Source organism: Notechis scutatus, chromosome 1, assembly GCF_049901735.1.
Source record: "Notechis scutatus isolate UNSWTSFEM ecotype Mainland chromosome 1, rNotScu1.2, whole genome shotgun sequence".
NCBI lineage: Eukaryota > Metazoa > Chordata > Lepidosauria > Squamata > Elapidae > Notechis > Notechis scutatus.
The window spans coordinates 2025617-2046072 of record NC_142009.1 but is presented as its reverse complement, the minus strand read 5'-3'; the positions used below and the strand labels follow the sequence as shown (position 1 = coordinate 2046072).

The 20456-nt window shown below is 51.0% G+C and overlaps 1 protein-coding gene across 1 annotated transcript; it reads left to right on the top strand.

Annotated features, from left to right (window-relative positions):
• Positions 1-1133: 1133 nt before the first annotated feature.
• ERAL1 (Era like 12S mitochondrial rRNA chaperone 1) lies at positions 1134-11595 on the top strand. Its single transcript, XM_087955837.1, has 10 exons — positions 1134-1615; positions 2160-2287; positions 3412-3489; positions 4105-4151; positions 4431-4492; positions 4665-4777; positions 6994-7260; positions 8707-8856; positions 8952-9032; positions 10829-11595. Exons 1-10 carry the CDS (start codon positions 1300-1302, stop codon positions 10949-10951), a joined length of 1365 nt encoding a protein of 454 aa, XP_087811963.1. The 5' UTR covers positions 1134-1299; the 3' UTR covers positions 10952-11595.
• Positions 11596-20456: the final 8861 nt, after the last annotated feature.

Here is a 20456-nt window from a genome sequence, read left to right as displayed (position 1 = left end):
ACCCAGAGTGTTTGGGGGCAAGAGGCGGGCTCTGTAAACCGCTTAGAGTGGGCTGCAAAGCACTGTGAAGTAGTATATGTCGCCTAAGGGCTATCGCTAAGTTCTGTCTCTCACCCGTCCATCCTCCCATCATCCATCTATCTACTGTGATGGTGCACTGGTCAGAATGCAGTATTGCAGGCCAATTCTGCCCACTGCCAGCAGTTCGATTCTCACCAAGCTTCAGGTTGACTCATCTTTCCATCCTTGTTGGGGGCAAGAGGCTGATGCTGAGTGTAAACCACTCAGAGGGGGCTGGAAAGCACTGTGAAGCGGGATATAAGTCTAAGGCAGGGGTGTCCAACCTTGGCAACTTTAAGACTTGTGGACTTCAACTCCCAGAGTTCCTCAGCCAGCAAAGCTGGCTGAGGAACTCTGGGAGTTGAAGTCCACAAGTCTTAAAGTTGCTAAGGTTGGACACCCCTGGTCTAAGGGCTCTGGCTATTGCTATTTGGCTTTCCCAGGCGGCTTGAAACACTTGCACTAAGAAAGCAATCAGGGCAGAAAAGGGACTGGAGGTCAAACAGGGTGAAAACTCAAAAGGTACTTTGTGCATGCTCAGAGGACCGGAGAGCAGCAGAGAGCATGCAAGTCCTTGAACTCAGGCAGCACTTGAACTAGGGAACAAAACAGCCCAGCTCCGTTGAAAGGGCTGGGACGAACTCTGCATATGCTCAGAAAAACTGGAAGGGGGGGGCGGGGAAGGGTGCCGCAGAGACCCGCTGAAGCCTTGGAAGCACTTGCTCCAAGCAAACAAAGTAGAGCCCCCTCCAGCTCCATATAGATCAAAGGGTCCGAAATGCACTCTGCATATGTTCAGAGGTACTGAAGGGCACTGGGTAGAGATGCTGCAGAGAGAATTTGAAGAATTTGCCCTTAACAAAATACCCGCCCACCTCCAAACAGATCAAGCAAGTCTGGAATGCGCTCTGCGTATGCTCAGAGGAACTTTGTCTCGAGTCTTCTCCACCACGTGACCCAGTCCCTGCACACACGCCCCCCCAACTCGACGTTCTGCGCATGCTCGGGGAGCGCTCTGCAATGGAAGCGCACAAAGAAAGGGCGGCGGCGGCACTCCTCCTCTGAGGCCACGCCCCCGACGCCTCTGCGCGGCTCCCCCCCCCCGCGTCGCTCTACTCACCGCTCGTCTCTGTGGTCGGTTCCTTCCGCCTCCCTCGCCTCCCAGAAGGTCCTTCCGGCTGCCGGATCCAAGATGGCGGCGCAGGCCAGCGAGGGTGCTTCGTGAGGCGCTAGATCACCATGGCGACGGCGAGGCTGGGCTGGCAGGCCTTGGGCCTGGCCGTGCGTCAGGCTCGGCTCCTCGCGGCCGCCTCCCCTCGCCTGGAGCCGGCCTCGGCCCGCGCTCTGAGCCTGAGGAACTCGCGGCCACTCGGTGTGAAGGGACAGGAGGCAAGCTGGGTTCCTTCGGGAACGGGCCCCCTGCAGCCCCTCCGGGCCGCCCCGGCTCGCCCGCAGAGCCGCGACTCCGCGCTGGATCACCTGGCCGGGATCGCCCCGGGAGAAGCGGGCCCGTCTCTGGGGGGGCCGGCCGCCCCGCCCGCCTGCGCCTTCCCCGGTAGGCCTCGATCCTGGCGGAGGGGGGGTCCGCACGGGGGGGTCCCTGAGGCCGGCGTCTCTTCCCCTCTTGGCCCCGGAAAGAGGGTTTTTCCAGCCCGTCCTTGGGCAGGCAGTCCTCGACTTACAACCCTTCCTTTAGTGACCATTCGAAAGTCCAGGGAAACCTGTTTTTAATCTAGGAAAGGAAGATTGCAGGCAGTCCTCGACTTACAACCGTTCGTTTAGTGACCGCAGTTACAACAGCACTGAAAAAAGTGTCTTAGGGCCATGTTCCACACTTAATGACCATTGCAGCATACGTGATTTATATTCAGGTGCTTGGCAACGGACTCATAGTTACAACGGTGGCAGCATGGTCGCGTGATCAAAATTAGGACTCTTGCCGATTGGTTCGCCTTTATGACAGCTGCAGAGTCCCCGCGATCCCCTTTTGCGACCTTCACACCCCAGCAAAGGCGTCGTATTTAGAGCGTGCAAATGCCTCTGGGGCTTTGAACCCCTCGCAGTGACCCACTCAACCTTTACCCTGTTCCTTCCTGTAGGTGATCACAGATCCCTGTTGTTCCACCGCCCTGATCAGCCGGAGAACCCCAGAGTCTTGAGAGTGGCCATTATCGGGGCTCCCAACGCCGGCAAGTCCACCCTGTCGAACCAGCTGCTCGGACGGAAGGTAAAGGCCGCGGGGCTCCAATGCTTGGTGTGAGCGCTTCAGCCGTACACGACAGGTAGTCCTCGTTTAGTGACCATTGGAGAGTCACAGCGGCACTGAAAAAAAGTGATGTGCAGCTGTTCTTTCCTCACTGAGCAATTGAGCACCACGGCCGCTGGTGACCTTCCCACCACGGTAGGCCTCGATTCTGGCGGGGGGTTCCACATGGGGGGAGGGGGGTGTCCTGACGCTAACTTCTGATGAGCAAAATCCATTGGGGGAGCTCAGTTCACTTAGCGAAGGTGTGTGTCATGCCCTGCCCCCCAAGAATCTGACTCCAAGGAGGAGGAAGACAAACAGGGAAGACAAACAGAGTGTGGCTCCGTTGGCTGTGGAGGAAACTGGGGAAGGGCAAAGTCCAACCGGGCAGAGCAGCGTAGAGATAGAACAAGGGAGAGGGAGTTCAGAGGAAGACCCAGGCCCACCCCCTCTTCATCCTAGGGAAGAATGGAGAAGGGAGCAACATGGGTTGCGTGGCTTACGGGGAAGGAAAGGGCCCTGATTCCCTTCATTAGACACACCTGGGAAGAGAGTTTAAAAGAGATGCAAGCAGAGTGCGGCAGCTGCTGGGAACAAACATGTATTTATTCTGTGGCATAGTGGCTTATCTGTGTTCCTGGCATTCTCCCAACTGTATTGATTTATTGCTTGGTACTTCACTTCTGGAACTCCTTATCTTGCTCTGCCGGATTAACTACCTCATCTTGCCTTCATTAGATTTATGGTTTAAAGTTTTGGACTTGAAATCTGCAGCCAAAGGCTGTGATAGGTTCCTGAGAGAGTTTTCTCCAGGCCGGAAGGTAACCAGGACGTTGGGGACAAAGTTGGAGCTTTACTTATTATCTGGCTGTGCTACCTTTGTGCCACGCCCTTTGGGTCATCACAGTGTGAGTCACTTAGCAACCCTGGCAGGAATGGTGGTAAAATTGCACGTGACTCACTTAACCCGCCTTGCTTAAGCGATGGAAATTCTGCTCCCAATTCTGGTCATAAGAGTTGAGGACTAAAGTATAAATAATGCCTCCTCTTCAGGCCTCGCAATCTAAAATAATTCTGAGTTGTTGTTTTTTCTTTGTTTTTGGCAGATCCTGCCGGTCTCCAGTAAGGTGCACACGACCAGATGCAACGCTCAAGGCGTCATCACAGCCGAGGATACCCAGCTGGTGAGGAGCCGTCATAAGAAGGAGTTGGAACTGTTTTTCTGTCAATATCGAAAGGCAAACCTTGACCAGGGGGATGCTGCAGCAGCCATAACTCTGAAAAACAGGGATGTCACTCTTTCAGGGCCACGGTTACTTCAAATGGTCACCAAGAATGGGTTTAAGTCGAAGACTACCTGTAGTTTAAGCAACCGTCGTAAGTCAAGGACTGTGTGTAACAACTTCCAACTGTGTGGATCACCAAGGGAGGCAGCTTCAGAAGCTGAAAAAGAGTCTTTTCAGGTACCTAAAGCAGGGGTCTCCAACCTTGGCCACTTTAAGCCTGGCGGACTTCAGCTCCCAGAATTGGAGACCCCTGATCTAAAGGATCACATTGTGGATCCTTCCCCCCCACCCCCCAATCCTTTAAGAAGAGATGGCTCTCCTGACCAAAAGGCAAACTTCAATTTGTAGGGAGTAGCTTGACTGTCCAGGTTGTCCTACTCTCCTCAAGGCCGGTCAGTGTGACAGCTCAAGACACCCTGGATGTAAAAAGTTAGTTTCATTTTTTCAACACTGCAAAAGTAAGGGAAATATTGTCCTGGTTTGAACATGCTTAAATTCCTGTTCTCTCTCTAGATTATCTTGGATACCCCTGGCCTCACCACTGCTGCCAAAGGCAAAAGGTAGGAAGTCTAACCTGAAGACGTGGACACTCAACTCCCAGAATTCATGCTTTAAGAGAGGGGTGGACTTGAATTCCCAGAATCCCCCAGCCAGCGTGTTTTAAGAGGGGTGGACTTCCACTCCCAGAATCCCCCAGTCATGGAAGTTTTGCAAGTCTTAAGTTGTCAGGGTTGGACACCTGTGCCCTGGACAGTGGGTCTTGCGTGTGTGTGTGAGAGAGGGGGGAGGGGGAGAAGTATTCACTTTATGACGGACGCTTTGCCTGTGTTCCATTTCAGACACAACCTGGAAAAGACCATGCTGTCTGACCCCTTTGACAGCTTGAACGATGCAGATTTAGGTGAGATTCGGCCTGCATCCATCAGATACCATTCCCTGGTTTCGTGCCGGTGATTAGGCGAAGGTGGCAGGGCTGCCACGTGCTTGTGCCACAAATTCGTCTAGCTGTCCCTTTGCACTCCCGCGGGCAAGGTGGCTGGCCCAAAGTTCATTTTCCTCCCTGTTTCCTTAAGTGCTGGTCCTCGTGGATGTCTCAGATCGCCACACCCGGCATCAGCTTCACCCGCAGGTGCTTCACTGCCTGAAGCAGTTCCCGCAGGTTCCCAGCCTCCTCGTCTTGAACAAGGTGAGTTTGTTGGGCTATAACTTTGGCCTGGGGATGGGTATCAACCTGTTTTGCCATCTCTGGGTTCCCCACGAGCCAAAGAGGCCCCCTTGGCTCCTGGTGACAGAACAATTAACCGGTGGAGTCGTTTCCCTCCCGAGGTTATGGGTTAGACGTTAGAGGATTTCAAGAAGAATTGGACAGCCATTTGTCCAGAATGGTCTAGGCCTAGGGAGGTTGGACTAGAAGACCTCCAAGGTCCCTTCCAACTCTGTTATTTGGTGATTCTCAAAATACATGTTCTGTGGGGGTCTTCAGTACAGGTAGCCCTGAACTTAACGACCACAGTCGAGCCCAAGATTTCTGTTGACTAAGTGAGACAGTTAACTGACTTTGTGCCCCATTTTACGACCTTTCTTGCCACGGTCATTAAGTGAATCGCTGCAGTTGAGAAGTTAAGTCATACCGTTAGGAAGCGAATCTGGCTTCCCCATTGACTATACTATCGTCAGAAGGTCGCCAAACGGGACCACATGACCCCAGCGACATAGCGACCGTCGTAAATACGAGTCAGTTGCCAAGTTGCCAATTTTGATCAGTGGCCATGGGGATGCTGCAATGGTCTTCAGTGGGAAAAACGGTCGTAAGTCACCTCTTTCAGTGCCGTTGTGACTTCCAGTGGTCACTAAAGGAACTCTTGTTGTAAGTCGAGGACTACCTGTATTGAGGATTGCCTGGCACGTGTGTGTCAAAGTGTTTGCAGTGTGACTACCATTATGAGACAACCTGGGAGCAAACCATGGCACATAGAGGCTTAGACATTTAACTGTGGTTTATGTACAACAGTTATATACATGGTAGGTAAATTACCTTGTTAACTCTACACCAGGGGTGTCCAACCTTGGCAACTTTAAGCCTGGAGGACTTCAACTCCCAGAATTCCCCAGCCAGCTTTGCTGGCTGGGGAATTCTGGGAGTTGAAGTCCTCCAGGCTTAAAGTTGCCAAGGTTGGACACCCCTGCTCTACACGGAGAAACTCTGCAATGAATACCGGACACAAGAAGAGAGAACATTCCCTCTAATGGCTGCCTTTATATATCCCCAGTCTTAAAGGGAAATACCCATATTAGGCTGAGCCATTCTTACTTCATCAGCCTTAGAGTTGCATCAGACTTACAGCAGCTGGCAGCTATTACTGCTGCTGGTCAGTTCTGAAATCTTAACACCTCAACGGTGTAACCGTTGAGTACTGTAGAACACAGAAGAAAATGCTTTCGCTGGCCAATCTGTCCTGTATTGTGATGATTTATTTCATGTATTGAGTGGAATTGAATTCTTTATTGTCACTGTACGTATATACACTGTATACATACAATGAAATTCACATAACTCGCAGAGACCAGACTAAACATGCACACACATACACGACAATCCCCAAACGCCCCCCCGCCCACTCGCCAACATTTTAATCCATGTTCCGTTTTACTGAAATACAATCTGAAGGGGGCCGTAAGATGAACGCGTAAAGAAACAAAAGATAAAATAAATAATCCTCCTGTAATTTTTAAAAAAGGGCCATCATTAAAAATAATAAATAGAAAACCCTCAAAGGGCTGGCTCGGTGGATCACCGGTTCTTTTTCACATGTCCGTTTTCTGTCTTTCCGTGACTTGCTACCTGTATTTCCCTGAAAATAAGACCCTGTCTAATATATATATATATATTTGCCACCAAAAAAAGGCACCAGGTCTTATTTTTGGAGGATGTATCATCCACTGACTAACCTCACTTGTGCGTGCGTCGCCCCCGGCCTCCTTTTTGCTGTTAGAGGCCTTCTGGAACTCCTGTGGCCAGCAAGGAACTTCCTGAAGGCCTCTGCACCCTTCAGGATCGATCCAGAGCTTTGTCATCAGCGCCAGAAGCCTTCAGAAAGCCTTGCTGGCTGCAGAAGAAATGGGCCGGCAAGGCAGGGTGTCGGGGTGTGCGAGGCCTGGCTACACCTGCCCAAAGGTAAGTAGTAGGGTGGCTCCACCACTCCGCATCCCCACCCTGGCTTAATTGTTACCCGTCCATTCTGGAGTGGGTGGGGTCTTAATTAGGGCTTATTTTGGGGGGTAGCGCTTCTATTGGGCGCATGTGTAGAAATCAAGCTAGGACTTACTTTCAGGGTAGGTCGTATTTTTGGGGAAACGGGGTAAAGCAGCTGACTTGGTTTCCCTTCCCCTTTGCGGGCTCAGGTGGATCTGGTGAAGCACAAGGGCCTCCTCTTGGAGCTGGTGGCTGAGCTGACCGAAGGCGCCTTTGGAGGAAAGAAGCTGGGGATCAGGCCTCTGTACAGGCCCCCCAAGAGAGCCCCTGTGGAGCCCGCGGGGAAGGAGCCGGGCTGGGCCTCTGCCAAGGAGGACGAGACCCCGGTGGGCTCCAAGGCCCAGAAAGGCTGGCCCGGCTTCCAGGAGATCTTCATGTTGGCTGCATTGCAGGAGGAGGAGGTGGACACTCTGAAGGCACGTGAGCGGCCCCCGCCAGGAGGCCAGGGCTCAGCCCTCGAGCCCCAGATGGCCACGGGGAAGGGGTGGAAAGGCTTGCTCTCCCAAAGGGGCTCTCCCAGAAGGCAAGTGGACATTGCTGTTTTCCTGGAAAAACCTTTTGCTTCTCCTCCAAGCAGCTTCTTCAGTTCTTCAGAGAGAGGAGGAGAGGGGAAGGGAAGGGAAAAGAACAGGCAGAATCACAGAGTTGGAAGGGACCTTGGAGGTCTTCTAGTCCGACCCCCTACTGAGGCAGGAAAACCCTACACCACTTCAGACAAATGGTGATCCAATCTCTTCTTTAAAACCTCCAGTGTTGGTGAACCGACAATGAGGGAGAAAGAGAAGGGAGGGAGGAGATGGGAGGGAGAAGGAAGGAAGGAAAGGAGAAAGGAAAGGAGAAAGGAGAAAGGAAAGGAAAGAAAGGAAAGGAAAGGAAAGGAAAGGAAAGGAAAGGAAAGGAAAGGAAAGGAAAGGAAAGGAAGGAAGGAAGGAAGGAAGGAAGGAAGGAAGGAAGGAAGGAAGGAAGGAAGGGAGGGAGAAGAGATGGGAATTAGAGGGAGGGGATGGATGGATGGACAGACGGAAGTCTGAAGAACTGCAGCTTCTCAGAGGAAGAAATGAAAGGTTTTCAAACAAAAAAGCGGAAGGAAGTCCAGTTGTCTTTTGGAAAAGCACCTTTGGGACAACCCTGACCTGGATGGTTGAGAATCTCCTTAGGCATTTGATTGAAATGTTTCATCCCTGCCTCGCCAGGATAAAACAGAAGTGGGTGGGGGGAGAGAGAAGAGCAGAAAACATTTCGGCTTAAAACTGGGTTTCCTTTCGAATTGGGGGAAATTGCCAGTATGTGGCGTTTGTAGGGCTGCCAATCTGGGAGTTGAATCATGGCGGGTGGACTTTTGGGTTTGCTTTAAAAATGTTTCGCCGCTTATTTAAGTAGCTTCTGTATATCTAGGCCAGTGTTTGTCCAATGTGGGCAGCTTCTTGATTGCTTATTGTACCCTGTGACTATCATTAAGTGTTGCACCTGGTGATTCTTGACTCTGATGAATGTACACTTTTCTTTTATGTACACTGAGAGCATTTGCACCAAGACAAATTCCTTGTGTGACCAACCACACTTGGCCAATAAAAGGAATTCTGTTCTGTTCTATTCTATTCTATTCTATTCTATTCTAATTTCTATTCTATTCTACTGTATATTCTATTCTAATTTCTATTCTATTCTACCTTGGGGGACTGTTTGAGATTAATTTGGCTGGGAATGAAAACAATTCCCAGCATTGCAATAAAATAAGCCTTGTTTTCAAAATAAGTTTGTGCCTGATTAGGATTTACGAAGCCTGGGTCAGAACATGAACTGCTGTACGGGTTACCCCTCCGCTCCAAGCAGGTGTGACCCAGGACCCTTTGTGCCCACAGAAATACCTCCTGAATCAAGCCCAGCCGGGCCCGTGGGAGTACCACAGCGACGTCCTGACCAGCCAGTCCCCACAGGAGATCTGCGCTAACCTCATCCGGGCCAGACTCCTGGAACACCTGCCCCACGAAGTGCCCTACCTGGTGACACAGGTGAGCGTCAGTGCCTGCAGCTCCCCAGCCGCCGCCCTCCTTGCCCGTCAGGTGCATGGCAGACTTACGGGGGCGGCCTTTGTCTTTTCTTCCAGAAAACAGCCCTTTGGGAAGAGGGCCCAGCTGGGGAGCTCCAGATCGTGCAGAATTTGGAGGTCCCAAAGGAGAGATACGTGGTGAGCATTTGAATCTGGGGGTCTCTCCTCTTTTTTTGGGGGTGTTAGGGGTGAGAATGCATTTCAGGACAGTTTATTTATTTATTCTATTTCCGCAGCTGCCCATCTCAGTCAATGGCTGTGGGCGGATTTCAGTTCCAAAAAAGATGAAAACAAACAAACAAAAACAGCATTTTAAACATAATGTAAAATTCATCAACAAGGAATACAGGAAGCCCCTGACTTAAAGCAGAGGCCCCCAAACTTGGCCACTGTAAGACTGGTGGACTTCAACTCCCAGAATTCCCCAGAGGCCTCCAAACTTGGCCCCTTTAAGACTGGAGGACTTCAACTCCCAGAATTCCCCAGAGGCCTCCAAACTTGGCCCTTTAAGACTGGAGGACTTCAACTCCCAGAATTCCCCAGAGGCCTCCAAACTTGGCCACTGTAAGACTGGTGGACTTCAACTCCCAGAATTCCCCAGAGGCCTCCAAACTTGGCCACTGTAAGTCTGGTGGACTTCAATTCCCAGAATTCCCCAGAGGCCTCCAAACTTGGCCACTGTAAGACTGGTGGACTTCAACTCCCAGAATTCCCCAGAGGCCTCCAAACTTGGCCCCTTTAAGACTGGTGGACTTCAACTCCCAGAATTCCCCAGAGGCCTCCAAACTTGGCCACTGTAAGACTGGTGGACTTCAACTCCCAGAATTCCCCAGCCAGGAAAGGAAGATAAAACGGGAAAGGAAGATAAAAAGGAACGAAAGGAAGCTAGAAAGGGAAAGGAAAGGAAGATAAAAGAGAAAGGAAAGGAAAAAGAAAGGAAGGGAAGAAAAAGAAAGGAAGATAAAAGAAAGGGAAGGTAGATAAAACGGGAAAGGAAGATAAAAAGGAACGAAAGGAAGTTAGAAAGGGAAAGGAAAGGAAGAGTAAAAAAAGAGAAAGGAAAGGAAGATAAAAGAAAGGAAAGGATAAAAAGAAAGGAAGGGAAGAGAAAAGAGAAAAGAAAGCAAGATAAAAAAGAGGAATGAAAGGAAGATAAAAAGGGAAAGGAAAAGAAGATAAAAAAGAAAGGAAAGGAAGATAAAAAGAAAGGAAGGGAAGAAAAAGAAAGGAAGATAAAAGAAAGGGAAGGTAGATAAAACGGGAAAGGAAGATAAAAAGGAACGAAAGGAAGTTAGAAAGGGAAAGGAAAGGAAGAGTAAAAAAAGAGAAAGGAAAGGAAGATAAAAAGAAAGGAAAGGATAAAAAGAAAGGAAGGGAAGAGAAAAGAGAAAAGAAAGCAAGATAAAAAAGAGGAATGAAAGGAAGATAAAAAGGGAAAGGAAAAGAAGATAAAGAAAGGAAAGGAAGATAAAAAGAAAGGAAGGGAAGAAAAAGAAAGGAAGATAAAAGAAAGGGAAGGTAGATAAAACGGAAAGGAAGATAAAAAGGAACGAAAGGAAGTTAGAAAGGGAAAGGAAAGGAAGAGTAAAAAAAGAGAAAGGAAGATAAAAAGAAAGGAAAGGATAAAAAGAAAGGAAGGGAGAAAAGAGAAAAGAAAGCAAGATAAAAAAGAGGAATGAAAGGAAGATAAAAAGGGAAAGGAAAAGAAGATAAAAAGAGAAAGGAAAGGAAGATAAAAAAGAAAGGAAGAAGGAGTCAGAGGAAAGATGGAAAGGGAGGGAGGGAGGGAGGGAAGTGGGAGGCAAGTAGGCAGGAAGGGAAAGGGGGAGACGGAAAGAGAGGGAGGGAGGGAAGGAATGAAGGGGGGAGGGAGGCAGAAGTGGGTGAAAGAGGTGATGGGCTGACTTGAAGGTCCTTCTCTGCTCCTCCTGCAGAAGATGCTGATTGGCCCTCAGGGCCAGGTGATCAGCAAGATCGCCACCGAGGCCGGCTACGACCTGATGAACGCCTTCCTGTGTGAAGTGCAGCTGAAGCTCTCCGTCCAGCTGAAGGAGTGAGCCCCGCCCGCCCCGAGAGGATGGGTCTCTTTTCGGACGCTGCCCCTGTCTGGCCCAAGCGCTAACTGGACTCTGAAAGCCCCCCCACCCCACCCCTCTCCCTCGGGGCAGAAGTGGAGCCCCCTCCTTCCCGCCTCAGGGACCCAAAGGGCTTCTGGGGCGGTGGGCAGCTGCTGGCCGGCAGCTCCAAGCCAAGGCCCACCCTCTGGATTCCTTGGTTGGCAGAAGAAACGCGGTGCCACCTTGCCCCTTTGACTCTTGGGAGTATGGAACTCTTGCCCTGCCTGGCAAAGAGGCTGGAAACACACACACACACACACCCGGCCGCCTTTTCAAGCACCTCTGGGCAGATTTTGGGCGCAGCTGGAATAACTTCCTCCTCCCCCTGCGTTAAAGGGGGTCCTTCGTCAGCCATTTTTCCCACTTGGCAAAGGAATCTCTCTCACGCCAGTGGCTGCTCACGGGCGGCAGGCACATTATGGCGCATGCACCGTACACCCCACCGATGGCGTCTGGGTGAAACCTATGCCCATCCAGAGGGAGGCATGGAGTGGGAGAGGAAGGCGAGGCTTGTTGGCTCTGTGAGTTAAAGGGTGTTAGGGGTTCATTGAATTGCAATAAAAAGAGGCTCCTGGTCAGAGAAACGGTCTGGTTGGATTTCTTGCTTTCTAGCTAGTCTTTAGATCTTCGCCTCTGCTTTAAGTACAGCCGAACTTCCCTTAGGACTGAAGGTTTGCTTGTAAGCAAGTTCAGTGCAGACTCACGGCAAGCGAATTTGAGAGACTGAGCTAGCCGATGGCAGATAGATAGATCACTGAATGATTCTGTGAGCAACTCAACCTGCCTGCCTGTTTTGCCTGATTTTGGGTAAAAGTTGCTCTTTTTAAAAAAATAAAAAATTCAATATTTACATGCATGGTGTGTTGTGAGTTAATTTTGTGAGTTTGCTTGCTAGCAAATTTTATGTGACAGACTGAGCTAGCAGATGGCAGATAGATAGATCTCTGAGTGAATCTGTGATTCTGTGAGCAACTCAATCTGCCTGCCTGCTTTGCCTGATTTTGGGTAAAAGTTGCTCTTTTTTAATAAAAAAAATTCAATATTTATATAAATACTTATATTTACATACAAGCCATGCCCAGCCAGTCACATGACCAAGCCATACCCACAAACTAGGCCATGCCCACAGAACCAATTAGTGGTCCCTGGGATCTAAAATTATGAGTTTGGTGGTCCCTGAGGTCCAAAAGGTTGGCGACCCCTGCTCCATTCCAATCTAACTCAGACAGACCTATCCCAAAAGTACCTTTATTAGGATAGCACCTGGCACATCTGTGGGATCCCGAATCTAAAAAGTTTTTTTTCGGGCTTCCCACAATCTCCCAACCTTCGAATTCACGTTTGTTCCCAGCAACTGCCGCACTCTGCTTGCATCTCTTTTAAACGCTTCCCAGGTGTGGCTATTGAAAGGAATCAGGGCCCTGTCCTCCCCCGTAAGCCATGCAACTCATGTTGCTCCTTCTCCGTTCTTCCCTGCATGTCCTAGGATGAAAAGGGTCTGGGCCTGGGTCTTCCTCTGAACTCCCTCTCCTTGTTCTACCTCTCTCCTGCTCTGCCCAGCGGACTTTGCCCTTCCCCAGCCTCCTCCACAGCCAATGGAGCTCCCGCTCCCTGTCAGCTGTTCATCTTCCTCCTCTCAGACTCCGACAGGGGCATGACAGGTTGGGGGCAGCCTAGCTAAATCTCAAGGGCAAATAAAGCTCAGAAAAATCTACATGCGTTTATACTTCAAATAAATTATTTCAACTCACGAATCAATATATCTGCTCAGCTTACAAAAAAGCTTGGGTATCTTGGGGTTTCAAGAAGAGATTGGACTGCCATTTGTTAGAAATGATGTAGGGTCTCCTGCTTGGGGCGGGGGTGGGGTTGGACTAGATGACCTCCAAGGTCCCTTCCATCTCTGATTATGTGTTATCTGAGGAAAATTTTGACTCCACTTTAAATCAAAAGGACATAGGAGGTTATTTTTATTTAGTGGCCAAAATAAATGGATTTTATAAGAAAGACCCTTCTCCTATTTTAGAGTCAAGGTTCAGGTTGAGTCCTTGACTTACGACCACAATTGAGCTCAATGTTTCTGTTGATAAATGAGACACTTTTGCCCACGTTTTTATGACCGATCTTGCAAAGCTGGCTGAGGAATTCTGGGAGTTGAAGTCCACCAGTCTTAAAATGGCTAAGGCTGGAGACCCCTGCCTTTATTTTTATTTATTTTTATTTTATTTTGTCAAGCGATTATAACAGGTATAAGCATAAACATAGTTATGAGTACATGAAATTGATACATATAAGAAAAATAAAAAAACAATAGGACAAGGACGGTAGGCACATTGGTGCGCTTATGCACAACCCCTACAGACCTCTTAGGAAAGGGTGAGGTCAGCAGTAGACAATCTAAGGTTAAAGTGTTTGGGGGTTTGGGGAAGAAACACAGAGTCAGGTAGAGTATTCCAGACATTGACCACTCTGTTGCTGAAGTCGTATTTCCTGCAATCAAGTTTGCTGCGGTTAACATTGAGTTTGTATCTATTGTGTGCTCTTGTGTTGTTATGGTTGAAGCTGAAGTATTCATTGACAGGTAGGACATTGTAATGTATGATTTTTGCCATACCATGCTTAAATCAGACCGAAGGCGAAGGCGTAGTTCAAGGTTTTTCTAGTTCTAGAAATTTCAAGTCTGGAGTGGCATAAGGTATTCTACTTGAGTAGAGAGTGGAGAACTCTTCTTGTGAAATATTTCTGGACTTTCTCAATTGTGCTAATATCAGATACGTAATGTGGGTTTCCAGACTGATGAACTGTATTCGGTATTGGTCTACAGCTAATGTTTTGTATGCTCTAGTTAGTAGTGGCAGATATTACCAGAAAAAAGCTACATTAGGATTAGGTTAACAACTCTTAATGCCTTTTTGGCTATGTAGTTGCAGTGGGCTCTAGCACTTAGATCATAGGTGGTCCAAGCCTTCGGTTTGATCTCGTGTGCCTTCTTTGGAAGGGCCGCTTCCTGACAGAAGGGTAGAGAATCGAAAGAGTATGTTTAACCATATCAGCTAGGCTTTTGTTTGGTAACAGGCAGGGTGGGCTGGTTCTATGTCAAGACATCAGAAGCGGCATGGTTGGGGGTCTTGGGGTTTTTTCTTGTTTTGGTTTGGGTTTTGCTGGCATTGGCAAACCAAAATACAACAGCAATTAATGGATAGGTGACGTCTAATGATGTGGATATGTTTTGTAGAGAACAAATCAAAAGGTCTTTAAAACACAATCAACAGTAACAAGACAGAAATCTTCAATTCAATAAACAGATTTAGTGTTTACATTCTTTGTATCAATTTTAGACAAAGCATTCTTCAATTGGTCTTAGGTTGAAATAGTGGAGGAGAAGTATTGCTTGATAGATTCAAATGGAGAAGATTTCAATGAACTCTCCAATCATCTACTTGGGAGTTTGGAATGGATGAGATTTGGGTGGGGGTTAAGTGGAGGTTGTCCAACCAGCTGAGTGGGGATTTAAATGCAGGCTGACTCATCGGCTGGGTGATTTAAATGGGAGACTGTTTGGGAGATTATTCTTCTCAGGTAGGGTCTATCGATTCTCCGTGAGTCTCCTCAGTTCTCTGCGATTCACGGCCGTTCAGAATCACACTCTCCTGCTCTCCTCCAGTCCCGGCTCTTTTTCGGATGTTTAGGATCGCCCTCTGTCAATTCCGTCTCTTGCTCTGCAGTTCAGAATCACACTCTCCGCCAGTCACAGCTCATTCCATGCTGTTCATTCTAGGCCGCTGTTCTGACTCAGCCGGGTTCCCGGAGAACAAACACAGACAAACCCAGCAAATGAAACCCTCACAGCTTTAATCTTAAGAAATAAACTTCTTTGTAGATCAAAGATGGCTTGCAGCCAGAAAAGCCTGGACAGAATTCGTCAGATAAGCCAGTATCTCTACACACAATGCTGGGTCCTTAGAGCTTCTTTAGAACATTTTCGCCTTCTACAGAGCAAAGACCCTTTGAAACCAGGCTTATAGTCCCTGGAGGGAGGGGCCATTCATTTGCATTCTTGCTCCCCAGTCGCCAAAAGGTGCTGCTCTTCTATGAATCGTCCTGTGCTCACTGGCCCTCAGCTCAGGCTCCTCGGGAACTTCCTCCTCACTGCTGCCAGCTGAGCACCACAAGTCTCAGCCGCTCAAAATGGCGTCCTGGCCTCCCGGCTCGCTCTCGGGATTGCCGCCGGCAAGTTCTCTGTCCTCGGACCCTTCTGACAGTCCCGGCTGAGGTAGATTCACGGCTCCTTTGGCCCCACTCCCCGTCTCCAGCGAGGCGGTTAGGCATCCGCCTCGATCGCCCTCTTCTATCTCCCTTAGAACAGGGGTGTCCAACCTTGGCCGCTTTAAGACTTGTGGACTTCAACTCCCAGAATTCCTCAGCCTGGCTGAGGAATTCTGGGAGTTGAAGTCCACAAGTCTTAAAGTGGCCAAGGTTGGACACCCCTGCCTTAGAAGGTAGTAAGGCGGGAGGCCTGGAATGATTGGAATGAGAGCGCGAGGCCCGCAAGGAAGAAGCTCGGCCTCGGCGTATCCTCGGCGCTTGGAGTGGCGGAAGAACGCCTGGAGTCCGGAAATCTCAGGCTGCGGGCCAAAGGGCCGCGCCTCTCCGTTCGAAGCGGTGGCGCGCGTGCGTAGACGGGAGCCACACTCCCCAGCCCCGGGGAAAAGGAAACGAGGGTGCAGTTCGGCCGCCTAACCACGCGGGGAGCAAGAGCGACATCGGCAGCGCCCGTCGCTCCTCCTCCTTCCTCCCCATTGGCCGCCCGGGCCTCCCTTTTTCCCCCCGCCTCCTCCTCGAGGCCGCCGGAAGTGTTGCAGCGCCGCTCTCCCTCCGCTCTGACCTTCCCTTGAAAAGGTGGGGGGGGGCGTCCGCGGCGCATGCTCAGAAGGGAGCGGCCGAGCCGGCTCTGAGGGTGACGAGGCGGCGGCGAAGGAGAAGGAGAAGAAGAAGAAGAAGAAGCGGCGGTGGCGGCGCCGCCATGAGGGCCGGGCGGGGCTCCCACGGTGAGCGGGCCGGGGCGCCGGGACCCTCAGCCCCCCACCCTCGGAGGCGGAGGCCCTTCTCCCCTTCCCCCCACTCCGGTCGGCCTCAACTGCCCCCCCACTAGGCCCTTCGCCTGCTTCCCCTCCCCCGCCTTCCCTTCGCGGGCGTCCCGGGGGCGCAATTAGGCCCCGCCCCCTTAGCCCCCCTGGCCAAGTGGGGCAGGGGCTTTTCCTTCCCCTTGGAAGTCCGCTTGGGGAGGGGGCTCCCCTTTCTATGGGGTGGCGGGGGGGGGGGCAATGCAGGCCTGGAGGGCGAGGCAGGAAGGGCGGCCATCCGGCTGCAACCAGGCCCTGTCCTGCGGCTGTGCGGGGGGGCGGGCTCGGGGGGGGTCCTTCCTGCCCCCGTTTTGGGGGCGTTTGGGGGGGTCTTGCTTCCTGGGCCTTGATCCGGGCGGGGAGGGGCGAAGGGGGTCTCCCCTCCCCCACTTAAGGATCGGTACCCAAACCAGCCTTATCCACCCCATAAGCTCTGGGAACGGGGGGTGTCGGGCTCCGTGGATCCTTCCTGCCCCCAATTGGGGGGTCTTTCCCTCCCCAGAGCTGCTTCCTGGGCCAGGATAAAGCCCTGGGGCGGGTGGGGAGGGGCGAAGGGGCTCCCCTCCCGCCCCAGTTCAGGATCGGTACCCAAAACAGCCCTTATCCCCCCTGTAGCTCTGGGGGCGGGCAGGCTCTGTGGGTCTTTCCTGGCCGCCTTTGTGGGGCGGGGGGCGGTTTGTTTCGAGAATCAAAAGGGGACGAGGTTCCTTGATCCAGGAAACGTGAAGGGGGGGAGGCTTCCCAGTTTAGGATCGGTACCCCAAACCCTATTGGTTTCCCCCTTTATATGGTGTATTGGGGCAGGCTCGGTGGGTCCTTCCTGCCCCCCACTGGGGGAGTTTTGGGGGGGGTCTTTCTCCTCCCCCAGAGCTGCTTCCTGGTCCTTCCTAAAGTCTTAATACGGGGTGGGGGCAAAGGGGTCCCCGGGATCCATTCTCAAAAGCTTCTCCCCTTATTTTCCTCCTGCCGCTTTGTGGGGGGGGAGTGACTCCTTCCTGCCCCAATTGGGTGGGGCTCTTCTGCCCCCCTCCCCAGCTTCCCAATTGGGGCTGGGGGCGAGGGACCAGGGCCTCTTTCCCAGAGCTGCTTCTCCTCCTCCTGGGCCTTGCAAGCCAGAACAAAACCTGGTTCCTCCGTCCGTGGGGGAGGGGAGATTAACACATTTAACAGAGAATCAGATTTGGAAGGGACCTTGGAGGTCATCTAGTCCACCACCACCCCACCCAAGCAAGGGACCCTACACCCTTTCTGACAAATGGCGGTCCAGCCTCTTCTAGGGGAGGGGTCTCCCAATTCAGGATCAATACCCCAAAGTTTATGCACCTTTCCCCCACCACCACCCTGATCTGCTTTACCTGCCCTCCCCTCCCCAAAATCAAGCCTTCCAGCCAGGCCTCCCCCCACTTCCCGAGGCCTGTGTGAATCTGGGGCAGCAGAGGCCGTTTCTGTCCCAGGGCGAGCCTGGCTGGAAAAGCCAGTTGCCAGCCCGGTTCCTCCCCTCTTTGGAGCCGCCTCTCCTCCCCTCCCTCCCTCCCCTCGTTCCTGCTGCTGCCAGGATCGGAGTCAAACGTTGGGCCTGCTCCACTCCCTTGTAAGACTGCAGCAGTCCTCGACTTATGACCACAAACTGAGCCCAACATCACGTTGCCAAGGGAGCTGTTGGTTGAGCGAGTCGTTTTACGACCTTTCTTGACACCGGTAATATTAAGTGAATCTAGTTTCCCCTTGACTTTCCTTGTCAGGAGGTTGCAAAAGGGGACCATGTGACACCCCACCCCCCACACTGTGAGCCAGCTGTCAATCGTCTGAATATAAACCACGTGACCCCAGGGATGCTGCAAGGTTCATAAGTGTGAAAAAACACGGCCATAAGTCACTTTTTTCACCTTTAAACAGGCACTAAACGGGCTGTTGTAAGTCAAGGACTCCCTGTGTACGGAGGCTCTTCAGGATGACCTCTGGTGGAGCAGGGGCAGTCTTCCCCTCGGGATTCTCCCCATGGGGAGAGGCTGGGAGCCCAGTGCGAAAACTGGGCCTCTCCCAGCAAAGCCTGCAGGCAGGAAGGATCGCCCCTCGTCTGTGCCTTTCTTGTAATTAAGTTTATTTTTGGATGCCTTCAAGTCAGCCTCGATTGCTGATCCCTGAAGTCCTCTTCCCTGCCTCCTCCTCCTCCTCCTCCTTCCTCCTTTTAAAGCAAGTTTTTGGGGGGGGCTGGGATTTGCCCCCAAGAGGCGAGAGGCTGGGGCAGGTTGTCAGAGGAGAAGCAGCGTCCCTCACGTGCCCTTAAATCCTTTCCTGGATAACAGTTGCAAGAGGGGAGTTGGCATTCGTGAGTCACCTGATCTCAGTTCGGCAGTTTTTCTTAATTCAGCAAAAAGCTGTGAGCAAAATGGAGGATGCTGGCTTGCGTAGGATCACGTCCCAACCCTGGATTAAATTTCTGTAACTGAATTGCTGGCCGCATCACTATCTGGTTTCCAAGTGGAAGAACCCATCAAGTCCAGGCCGACCTGGCTCGTCCTTGCGGTAGGAAAAGGTGGCGGCAGCTAGAGCCTCTGTGTGCAGCAGTCCTTTTTTTATTTTTTTATTTCTTGCCTGCCGAAAATAAACAGAACTTTTGAGACTTGTGGACCAAGAATTGGTCTCCTGTTTGGGTGGGTTTGGACTAGATGACCTACAAGGTCCCTTCCAACTCTGTTAGGTCTATGCTGGCTGGGGAATTCTGGGAGTTGGAAGTCCACAAGTCTTAAAAGTTCCCAAGGTTGGACACAAATAGAAAATAGAATAGGAAAAAGAATAACAAGAGTTAGAAGGGTACCTTGGAGACCATCTAGTCCAACCCCTGCTCAAGCAGGACACCCAATCCGGTAGTCCTTGACTTAATAACCACAACTGAGCCCCGAAGTTCTTGCTGCTAAGCGAAACATTGATGAAGTGAGTTTTGCCCCGTTTTACGACCTTTCTTGCCACAGTTAGTCACAAGGTTGTTAAGTGAGCCTGGCTTCCCCTTTGACTTTGCTTGTCAGAAGGTCGCAAAGGGGGATCATGTGACACCCCCCCCCCAGGATCGCTGCGACCGTCATAAATATGAGACATTTGTCAAGCATCTGAATTTTGATCAGGTGACCATAGGGAGGCTGCCGTGGTCGCAAGTGTGAAAAATGGTCCTAAGTCATTTTGTTTAGTGCTGTTGGAATTGAACAGTCGCTAAGTGAACTGTTGTAAGTCAAGGACTACCTGTACCATTTCAAACAGAGTATCCAGCCTCTTCTTCAAAACCTCCCAGTGATGGAGCATTCACAACTTTTGGAGGCTGAATAATCCACCGATGAATTTTTCTGTCAGGAAATTCCTTCTCGCTCCTTTCTCAGTTGCTTCTCTCCTTGGTCAGTTGTTTCTCGTCCTGCCCTCGGGGGGCTTTGGAGAATAGCTTGACCCCCCCTTCTTTGGGGAAGCCCTTTAGATACCAGTATTGGAGTAACAGTTGGAAGGGACCTTGGAGGTCTTCTAGTCCAACTCCCTGCTCAAGCCAGGAGACTGTAAGGCCGTTCCAGACAAGTGACTGTCCGGGTTGGTCTTAAGAGCTTCCAGCGTTGGAGCAGCCACAACCTCTGCAGAGAAGCTGATTAATGCTTCTCATCGACAGGAAATTTCTCTCCTTCCAGGTTGCTTCTTGCCCTGCCTTTGGAGAATAGCCTGACCCGCTCACACACACCCCTTTCTCTCTGGTAGCCCCTCAAATAGGGGAAGGTGCTTTCGTGCCGCCCCTGGTCCTCCTCCTCCTCCTCATGAAAAGAAGGCCGACTTCCTGATCCCAGCTTATTCCTCCTCCTGCAAGATGGAGGGTCCTTCTCCTCCGCTGAGTGGTTTCATGTTCCAGGCCTGGAAAGGCGTTTCTAATTCTTTAGCTGCAGCACCTTTGAAACCTCGCTTTGCCGGACAACGTGACGCCTCCCCTCCGGGCTTTGCAATCTGTTGTATTTCCTCCTCCAGCGAAGCTCTTGCTCCTAGTAGGCCTGTCGTAAATTTTATGTCCTAATTCCGCTGAAAAGGAAACCCCGGCTGGGTCAAGTCAGGGCTTTATCAAAGCACATACGGGTAACAGCCACCCTTGAGCCCAACACGTCTGTTACTAAGCGAGAGAGTAGTTAAGTCAGTTCTGCCCCATTTCAAGGACCTTTCTGGCCACCGTTGTTAAGTGAGCACACTGCAGTTAAGTTAATCAAAAGGTTGTTAAGTGAACCCAGATTCCCCCGTTGACTCAGCTTCTCAACAGGGAATTTAAGGGAGCCTCAAATTTATGTCGCTCAGTGAAACATTCG